This window comes from Myotis davidii, unplaced genomic scaffold (genome assembly GCF_000327345.1).
Source record: "Myotis davidii unplaced genomic scaffold, ASM32734v1 scaffold49, whole genome shotgun sequence".
NCBI lineage: Eukaryota > Metazoa > Chordata > Mammalia > Chiroptera > Vespertilionidae > Myotis > Myotis davidii.
The window spans coordinates 4,498,809-4,509,881 of NW_006300375.1; the positions used below are offsets into that span (position 1 = coordinate 4,498,809).

The 11,073-nt window shown below is 34.5% G+C and overlaps 1 protein-coding gene across 1 annotated transcript in view; it reads left to right on the forward strand.

The window, feature by feature from the left end:
* The window catches only part of SEMA3C (semaphorin 3C), a 158,449-nt gene that overhangs the window by 95,702 nt on the left and 51,674 nt on the right, over positions 1–11,073 (forward strand). Inside the window, exons 8-11 of the mRNA XM_006777148.2 lie at positions 799–941; positions 4,863–4,977; positions 5,893–5,962; positions 7,938–8,082. Of these exons, the coding sequence (XP_006777211.1) occupies positions 799–941; positions 4,863–4,977; positions 5,893–5,962; positions 7,938–8,082 (473 nt within the window). The remainder of the gene's footprint in view (positions 1–798; positions 942–4,862; positions 4,978–5,892; positions 5,963–7,937; positions 8,083–11,073) is intronic.

An 11,073-nucleotide genomic window follows, 5' to 3' on the forward strand; every position in this document is an offset into this window, starting at 1 on the left:
AGAAAGAAACCACTGAGGTCTTTGTCATTTCACCCTGGGGGAAATTTCTAGCTCACCCTAAATTTGGCAATTTACTTACCATTGCACAGTTAAGCATGAATCACCACAGTAAAGCATCTTGTTTCACTGATAGGCCAGCACAAGAAAGAGTTGATTGTCCATTTTCTTCTTCAGATTATTCCTCTGGTACATCTGGAAATAGAATACCCTAAGAGTTGTTTTGTTCTTGAAATAAGGAATCCCTCTATGTCTTCAAATGACGTCACTTTTTTCCTTGAAAAGTTTCCCTTTTATTTCATATACTGTATTTTAAGAAAAATGTGTTTTTCAGATCTTGGACTCCCAACTCCTCATTTCATTCTGCTTCGGTGAATTTGAGTTTATATGCACTAGATTGAAAACCACACTTTGAAAAACAAACCTTTTTTCCCCCCCGTAAAACGACTGACTGTCAGATTCCAAGGGAAATAACTGGTAGAATAGTTTTTCAAATTTTTAAAACTCATCAGTGCACAAAGGTGGGGTTTTTTTTTTTGCATTTACTGAACTTCCAGAATATATTGTATACAGAGAAAAATAGTTTGAGCTGTCATATTGTAACTATATTTTGTGGCACTTGACATTTGAAATGCGATATGTTGTCTGAATACAATTACTGCTTTTATACTTTCTGCCTGTGAACATCAAATTATTGTTTTACACCAAAGATGGAGAAACCATGTGTCTGTGGTCTACTTGGATGAACAGTAGATGGATTTTTCGCATGAATATATTATAGTCTCTGTATTTCTTTTTCAGAACCTATGTTTGTGGATGCACATGTCATCCCAGATGGAACTGATCCAAACGATGCTAAGATTTACTTTTTCTTCAAGGAGAAGCTGACTGACAATAGCAGAAGTACAAAGCAGATTCACTCCATGATCGCTAGAATATGTCCTGTAAGTATCAACATTTTAAAATTCAATTTATTTAAACTAAACAAATAAAGCAACCAAAAAAAAACACCCCCCAAAAGAAAAACAACAGAGTTCACACATTTTAACCAGTTCTACCACACCTCACTCGTCTCTTGCAGCCTCTGATCTGTTCTTGTATCCATGAGCTGTTTTAATTGCTTTTGTTTAGGTCTCACATAAAAAGGAGAGCATACATACCTGTCATTCTCTGTAGGACTTATTTCATTTAGCATAATGCGAATCTACATTATCATGAACAATAAGATTAGGCTGAGTAATATTATTTCCCTGATAATTGTGTTTATATGCCTCATTTCTTTATCCATTCATTTGTTGGTAGACACTGAGGTTGTTTCACTCTCTTGGCTCTTATAAATAATGCAATGGGGTCATATATCTTTTTTAATTAGTATTCCATTTATTCAGATAAATAACCAGAAGTGGAATTGCTAGATTATTTGATAGTTCTATTTTTAATTTTTTGAAGAATCTTCACACTATTTTCTTTCATATGTACCAATGTACATTCCTACCAAAAGAACAAAAAGGTTTCCCTTTGTCCACATACTTACCAATACTTATTATTTCTTGTCTTTTTAATAATAGCCCTTCTAAAAGTTGTGAGATCATATCTCATTGTAGTTTTGGTTTGCATTTCCCTGATGATTAGTGATGTGCTTCACAAACCCGGCATGTGCCCTGACCAGGAATCAAACCACAGCCTCCTAGTTCATGGGCTGACTGACACTCAACCACTGAGTCACACCAGTCGGGCCTTCACACTATTTTCCATATTGGTTGCAACAAATCATATTCCCACCAACAGTGCACAAGGGTTCTCTTTTCTCCATATCCTTGCCAACACTTTTTATTTTTTATCTTTTTAATAATAATAAAAGCATAATATGCTAATTAGACTGGACATCCTTCCAGACAAAGCCAGGGCTGTGAGGCAAGCCCGGGTCCTGGGTGCCTGCCCATGGTCGGAGGGAAGCCCGGGTCCCGGGTGCCAGAGGGAAGCCAGTGTCAGCAGCCAGGGGAAGGAAGGCCTATTCTTGCATTGGACCTCTAGTCTTTTTAATAACAGCCATTCTAACAAGTGTGGAGTGATATCTCAATGTGGTTTCAATCTGCATTTCCCTGGTAATTGGCAATGTTGTGCATCTTTTCATGAACTTGTTGGCCATCTGTATGTCTATGTCTTCTTTGATAAAATATTTATTCAGATCTGCCCATTTGTAATTGATTTTTTTGTTATTAAGTTGTATGGATTCTTTATATATTTTGGATATTATCCCTTATCAGATATATGATTTACAAACTAGAGGCCCAGTGCAAAAAATTTGTGCACAGGGGGGTGGGGGGGTGTCCCTCAGCCCGGCCTGTGCCCTCTCACAGTCTGGGACCCCTCAGGGGATGATTATCTGCTGGCTTAGGTCCGCTCCCCAGGGGATTGGGCCTAAGCTGGCAATCAGACATCCCTCTGGCAGCCCGGGAGCCCTGGGGGGATGTCCACTTGCCAGCAGGGAGCAGGCCTAAGCTGCAGTCGGACATCCTAGGCGCTGCTGAGGAGGTGGGAGAAGCTCCCACCACCACCGCTATACTGGCAGCCATCAGCCTGACTTGTGGCTGAGCAAAGCTCCCCCTGTGAAAGCACACTGACCACCAGGGGACAGCTCCTGCATTGAGCATCTGCCCCCTGGTGGTCAGTGTGTGTCATAGTGACCAGTCATTCCCAGTTGTTCTGCTGTTAGGGTCAATTTGCATATTACCCTTTTATTATAAAGGATGGTTTTCCATTCAGTAGGTTGCCTTTTCATTTTGTTGATAGTGTTCATTTCTGTGCAGAAGCTTTTTAGTTTGAGGTTGTTACACTTGTATATTTTGCTTTTGTTACTTTACTTTTGGGGTCAATTTAAAAAATCATTCCAAGACCTATGTCAAGGAACTTACCACCTATTTTCTTCTAGGATTTTTGTGGTTTCTGGTATTACTTTCAAGTCTTTAATACATTTTGAGTTAAGTTTTTAAAAATATATTTTTATTGATTTCAGAGAGAAAGGGAGAGGGAGAAGAAATAGAAACATCAGTGATGAGAGAGAATCATTAATCGGCTGCCTTCAGCATGCCCCCCTACTGGGGATCGAGCCTGCAACCCAGGCATGAGCCCTTGACAGGAATTGGACCCGGGACTTTTCAGTCTGCAGGCCAACATACTATCCTCTAAGCCAAACCAGATAGGGCTTGAGTTAACTTTTTTGTATGGTGTAGGAAATAGTCCAGTTCATTCCTTCCTTCCTTCCTTTCTTCCTTCTTCCCTTCCTCCCTCCCTGCCTCCCTTCCTACCTTCCTTCTTCCTTCCTTCTTTCTTTTTTTTTTTACATGTGGCTGTTCATTTTTTCCAACACCATTTATTGAAGAAATGATTTCCCCCCATTTTATATTTGTGACTTCTTTGTCATAAATTAATTGACCATATATTCATGGGTTTTTTTTCTGGGCTCTCTATTCTATTCCATTGATCTATTTGTCTATTTTATCCCAGTACCTTAGCTTGATATAATAGCTTGAAAACTAGGAGTATGATACCTCTAGTTTTGTTTTTCTTTCTCAAGATTGCTTTGACTATTATAATTTGAAGAAAAACTAAAAAATTAAGTTATGTAATTTTTTTCTTTTTCTAATAGTTTACTTTTCTACTTTTATTATCTACTATTATAAATTAATCAAATATTAATAGGAGACATTTGAACTTAATGTTTATTCACATCTCTCATAAGAGATAAATACCATATTTCAACATAAAGTTTAATTCATAGAAATATTTTGGTTGTGGGTTTATATAAATAAATAATTTTGATTAATTTTGCTATTTCATTTAATTATTAGTATTACAAATAGCTAAATTTTATATTATAGAAAGAAACAGAATAATTATTGTGAATAAAATATAGGGAAACTTTATTAAAAGATAATTACTGAGGAGCTATCTACAACAGCAAATGTAAAGGAAGGCTTTCATAAAATATAATTATAAACAGTAACCAAATTTTTTTGTTTTAACAGTAAGTATATATAGTAGCTCAAAAAAATCATGATATCTACTCATACAGGAGTTTTACAGGCTTTTCCTGACATTTATGATTAGCATCCTTTGTGCAGAATTATTTCTTAAAGCATTTAGTGTTTAAAATACTTTTCAATATTATACTGCTCCACTGATAGTGGAACTCACCTGCCTCTCAATCACTTGCAGTAAGGCGGCAAAGCCGGCAGAAGGAGTGGAAGGCTGCTGGGCATACAAAAACAAACAAATATGTTATCAATAGAGACTATTGGTGAATGATCCCAATACCATTTTCCCTGCCCTATTTGGGGAAATATGTATATTAAAGCATCTGACTGGGTATACTGAGGAGTAAAGGCTAACACAGGAAAATGAAGGAGAAAATTAGAACTATTGGGGGCCATTTGGTGTTAAGTATAAATCAACTCTGCTGACCACAGTAGGATCTGCAAACTCACTGTATACAGTAATATTCATATTGGAAATAATGCGGTGTAAAGAAAAGGCACATTAAATTACCTATGTTCTGTAACAATTTTACAAATATTTCCATCATTTATTGTTATGTTTATAAAGCTTTAGAAAATATATTCATTCAATTCTTTTCTAAAACATTTCCAGTTGATACAACACTGTAGAAGAATAATAGTATATAACCTATGGCTATTTTATAACATACTATATATCTTAAATATTCCTCTCTAACTATTGATATTCAAATATGGTTAACATAGTCATCCTTCAGATTTCAAGTCCCCAACTAATACAAATTCAAGTTGTAATAGACTTCAGTATTTACTTAAGCAAACTGAAATGTGTTCACAAAACGGTTTCAGAATGACACGGGTGGACTGCGCAGCCTTGTCAACAAGTGGACTACCTTCCTAAAAGCGAGGCTGGTGTGCTCGGTAACCGATGAAGACGGCCCGGAAACACACTTCGATGAATTAGGTACATAGATGTGAATCTGAAAAATGTTTGAAAGAGACTTTGTAAAGTTTATAAAATTTAATAATAAACTCTCAGGAGAGGATGTATTTTACATGGATGTTTTCAGCATAAACAATATGTCCATTTGAATTAATGGTCTGGATACTCTCAATAAATTTCTTAAATACTTTTAAAATTTGTTTTGTATCTGAATGCATTGCTGAAACATTTAGTTCATTGAATTCTCCATGATATATTCCTAAATTCACTTTGAATTTAAAATAAATAGCTCTTTGTATTCCTCAACAAGAATTTTATTTGCAAAAATGTCACTAAAAACAGACATTTCTTGTAATCGTAACAATTGTTTATTAATTGCAGTTTTTTGTCAGAAAGTTACTTCCAGGTTTTGTTGGTTATTACTTTATTGTCTTTGCTTTAATATACTTTAAACTTCTTGTTGTCAGAGGAGTAGTTAATTTAAAATATCACTAGCAACTTTGACCATAAGCCAAAAAAATTCTTATTTTGTATGAAGAAAAAAGTCCCTGTGCAAAAGTTTTCTTCCATGTCAGAACTTCTAACCCTACCTCAGAAAAATGTATATAATCATTAAAGGATATTTAGAAAATGCAGAGAAAAAAAGCAGCAGAAATAGTTTAAGGTTACATGGTTCTAGTTCACCTTATATTATTTTATTAGCATGGTTTCCATAATGTTATAGTCTTCATAAATCCTGTTAGTGGTTGTATGACATTTTATTTAATTTATTTTACCATGTGCCTATAATTTAATTCATTTAGTTTTTAAATTGGATTGATGCTGCAGGAATCTCTTTCTGAATTCTTTTCATAGTTTAAGTTATTTTCTTAGGGTAAATTTTAAAAATACATTTAATATTTGGGAACTTGAAAGAATGATATTTCTCTTTTATAGAGGATGTATTTCTGCTCGAAACTGATAACCCAAGGACAACACTAGTGTATGGCATTTTTACAACATCAAGGTAATTATTAAATAATTATATCTTATTATTTAAACAATAAACTTTATTGAGCAATAGTAATTATTGCTAAAGCATTCTTTTCAATTTTTTAAATCCTTTTTTAATCACTCGAGGACATGCTTTTATTGATTTTAGAAAGGAAGGGAGAGGGAGAGAGAGAGAGTGAAATATCATTATGCTAGTGAACATTGATTGGTTACCGCCCACATGCACCCTGACTGGGCATTGAAGCTGAAACCAGGGTATGTGCCCTGGCCGGGAATCGAACCCGAGACCTTTCGGTGAATGGGACAATGCTCCAACCAACTGAGCCACACCAGCCAAGGCTCTTTTCAACTTTTAAAATTGCCTAGAATTAAGGATTTAACCTTCCTGTTTTGTTACTTTTGCTTATAAGCTGAACTAATGCTTTCAAAACAGTTTTGTACAGAGTATGATGATTATATGATGTTTTCTCAAAGAAAGAAAAAATTGAATTATAAGGCAGAATAAAGTATATATGATTTTTGTTTTAAGGAAATAATTTGAAGACTCGTGATTCCAATAGAACTTTTTAAATTTCTATTAAACAACTTTTACTTCTAGAGCAATCTAAGGTGATTACTTAGAAACTAGCAAAATGCTGAACATGTTTTTATGTTCTATGTGGCAGTATTTCATATATTTGAATATATTTGAAAATATATTTAAAAGTATATTTGATGTTTTCTAATTCTCTAGAATGCCTAAGCCCAATTATTATATACACCATATCCTCACCATTTCCTGTACACATTTTTTTTTATTTTACATTCGGAATGTTACTCAGAATTCAATATAATATTCCAGCATGGAATGCAGAATCTGCTGGGTCCCTTTCATTAGACAATCAACTACAAAGTGAAAATGTAGAGATTTTAGTAGTATTTTCTAGTAAGGGAAACATGATATGATTGCAAACTATAGCCATTCAATGAGAAATAAAACCCCAGGGAGACTGGTTTACATCATATTTACATTTGCCCTTAAGATATCTAAAAAGATGTCCTTTGGGATAAGTTTAACTTCTGTTCTAACAAAGAAAGTAGTTTGATTTAATTCACAAAGAATTCAACAAAGAAAAAAATAACCAAATTCTTAAGAAGAAAATGTTTGTTTCAAAAAAATATTTTCCTAGTTTCTGTTTTTCCCATACCAATAGCCTTAAGGTTAAAAACTTTAAGTGGTCACTTCTGATTATTAATGCTAATAATTAATAATATACCTTGTTTTTTCAATGGGCATATAAGTTTTCATTGGCCATCTAAGGTTTCCATTATGCATCTAATTTAAGAGAAATACGTGAATTGGAGAAAAGTTGGTTTCAATCAATCTGCCTTAGTGATAATGCCAATGGTTTTCATTAAGGATCCAATCTAAGTTTATAGGATTTTACTGACTAAAGGTAACTTAATGAATCTTTTTAGATCCCCTTTCTTTCTGTGACTAGCAGGGAAAGTACATAAATAATGGTGATTCAGACTTTTCCAATACTATTTAGGATAACCTGTAAGAACACTCTCACATTAAAAGTCAAGACAAAGAGATGATACTCTCTTATGAATGAAATTTGTTTCTGTCAGTTAAGTTATAATAGGCTGTATTGATAGTGATTTAGAATTCAAATTCATATTTTAAATAAATCAATTTTTTGTTTCTAAGATAAACTAGTTAGAAACTTCTTTAACCTATACTATATTACAGAAACATTAAGAACTTTTCTATAACTTATTGTCTATTACATTCACGAATGAATTAAATGTCTTAATGCTTTTTGTATCAATGGCTTATTTCAAAATAGTAGAAGCTTTTTAGCTTTACAATGTGTACTATAAAATTGAACTTCTCCATGAAGAATTATATCAACTTTTTATCATGAACTTTGCCATCTATTTTTAAAATTGTGTTTAAATTAAAATAATCAAAAAATGGATCTCTTTCTGTTTGTTTTTTTTAGCTCAGTTTTTAAAGGATCAGCAGTGTGCGTGTATCATTTATCCGATATACAGACTGTGTTTAATGGGCCTTTTGCCCACAAAGAAGGGCCAAATCATCAGCTGATTTCCTATCAGGGTAGAATTCCATATCCTCGCCCTGGAACTGTAAGTATCCAGAAAAGTTTCTTTGTTATTTTGCTTTTTTAAAAATGGAATTTTAAAATGTAAATCAGTTTGACAGTCATTAAATACAACCATAGATCTACTGGTATATTCGTTAAAATTTTTCAGGTCACAGCTTCCCAGATTTGGGATTTTCCAAATATGTCCTATATGTTATAGCACTCTATATTTTTTCCTAAATGTTATTATTAATAAATCTTATTTAGATTTCAAGGCCACTGGTTATGTGGGCACAGATATTTTCCTAATTGTATTGACATAAAAACCATAGCTTGGAAAGTTAACCTTTTGGTGGCAACCTAAGAATTTGGATGCTAGTCGCTTTTCACAACTCTTCTTATATTAAGGAATCTCATCTATTTTAGTGAAGAAATAACCAGGTGAGAATTAATTTAGAGATAAATCATGTGGAGATATTTCAATTTTAAGGGGTATATTTATTTTAAAAGTCTATGTTGTTATTTCTCATAGATAGAAAATGGTATGTGTGAGTAAATAATTACAGTGAAAGTGATGTTACAATTCAAACAATTTATAAACTATAAAGTTTCAAGGCATACAAATATATCTGAGCCTTGCAATATTAATAATATCCAAGAGTACATTAAAACTAACCTTTTTTCAGGTAAAGTTGTAGAAAGTGCACTGGCAGATTGGAATTGAAATGTTTCTAGGACAACAATGACCACAATCCTACTGTTAGTTTTTTATTTGACCCATAATATAGCTGTCTTGCACGCTAGAATACTGATTAGTTTCTGTCGCTGTAAAATGTCATACAGTGTACCGACTGAGAGGAAATGTAGATGTTACACAATTGACATCAAGAGAAATATCATTTTCCTATGTCTGTGCTTTCGTAGAATAGAGTCAAAATTATAAAACAGGGTGTATGTAAGTAAAGAATGATTGATTTTATGGACAAAATTAAAATATAGTCGTTAAAATAATATTTACTTTTAAAGAGTTTTTTTCTTTAACTTGAATATGAAATTCCCTTTGCCAATATGCTTTCAGATGTCCATTCTACATCATTTTTACCAATTGTTGATCCACTTTGTTTTGTGTAACTATTAGAGTTTATTTACAATGTATTATTTACTCCCTTATTTTTTATCATCTTAAATTATACTGTAGTCAATTTTTTTACAATAGAAGAAATTATTTGCAAAGACTTTAAAGAATTTATTTATTCAAAATAAAAGGGCGCAAGTTTGGTTTCCTGTTAGGAGCCTAAAGGTTAATCATTTTATTAGCAAATTAACTTCTAATTAACTTTGGAAGGATTATCAGCATTGCTACTAATCCATGAAAAAAAATAAATTTTAAAAACCATACTCAATTATTGCTGGCAACACAGTCCTATCATAGAATTCATAATCTCCTTTTAAATTACCTCTTTATGATGCTCATAGCTCAACAAAAAACAGGGAAAATAAAAACATTTAATTATTTTGTATGACATAGAAAAAGAAGTCAAGAGATATAGCCATTTTAAGATACCTCAGTTTAGGGAGTGTTGGATAAAAAGCAGACATTACATAAGAGAGGGGCAAGTAAAGGGGGAATTGAGCAACTCTCAAATTCCATTATAACTCAAAAGTGCTCATTTTTCACTCACTGTATTTCTTGCATTTCCAGGTGACTCACTGATAATGTAGTCACAGATAAATCACATTTTTGAGAATTACTTGATATTTGAAGTTGACCAAGTCATTGCTTCACCATAATACAGAAAACTTAGAGTTGGTTGTTATTACATATACTTTAAAAAAAAAAAAGATTTTATTGTTTTTGAGAAAGAAAGAGAGAGAGAAACATTGATCAGCTGCTACCCACATGAGGTTGACCAGTGTGTGTGCATATGTGTATATTCTGACTGGGAATCAAGTCTACCACCTTCCGGTACATGGGACAACATTCCAACTAACTGAGCCACGCCGGCCAGGGCTGATGGTGTATACTTTTATCCATTTGTCTTTGAAGAGCACATACATGGGATATAGTACAGGAGCAATTGATTTGTAAACTCAGTACCTTAAGAGAAATCCTTTGGATAAATCAATAAAACAAATAAAAGCTAGCCACACTAATTTAATCAGGGTTCATGGCCCCAGAGCTGCAATGAGTATGGGGAGGGGCGGGGGCGGGCAGCTTATACCAGCTCTCCAGAGCAGTGTACCTTGTCTCAAGTAAGGACATCATGCTAATAACTTGAAATCAGCATTGTGGGAGTATTTGCACTATGGAAATTGGCAAATATTACAAATCAGGAATTTTTCCCCCCTAAAGCCTCCCTCGTCCCAGTGCTCATCAGACTCCTCACCCAGATCAAAGGGACACTGAGCATCCCGGTGTGAGAACCCCTCACGTCAGATAGCAGTTATGCTACATAAAAGGTGGGGATGGAGAAACCCTTTTTAGTAAAACAGTAAATTACTGTGAAACTAGAAGAGCCTGCAGCAGTCCCACTCTCACTATTCCCAAGCTCCAAAAATGAGCATTTTCTTTTCCCTGTTCTAAAGCAGTGTGGAGGAAGCTGGGCTTAGCAACAAGCATCTGGAGCTGACTCCGTGAAAAAAAGGGAGTAATCAGTCCTTGAGCCTTATTTCTATAATGGGCTCTCTTACATCTGGTGCTGAGAAAAGAGCAGCTCTTTTAAATTAAAAAAGTCAAATGAGTGAGCCTTCGGGAATCAAGGCGGCAGGGTGGAGGACCGACCTCTGGAACGCCTCCCAGGAAAGCATTGCTCCCTGAAGATTCGGCCCCTCCACCCTTTACCGAACAGCACACCCGGAGTCAGCTCTCTGACTCCGCGTGGCCAGTGTCGGTCTCTTCCCTGCACTTCCAGGATTTCATGTCCCATTCATGGAGCCAGAAGACCTACAGCCAAGTGACCCAGAGCATTGCCTCTTCTCTAGGGTTAAGAATGTCGCCTCTGAAATCCTCCCAATGAAGGATCGCCCTACGTTA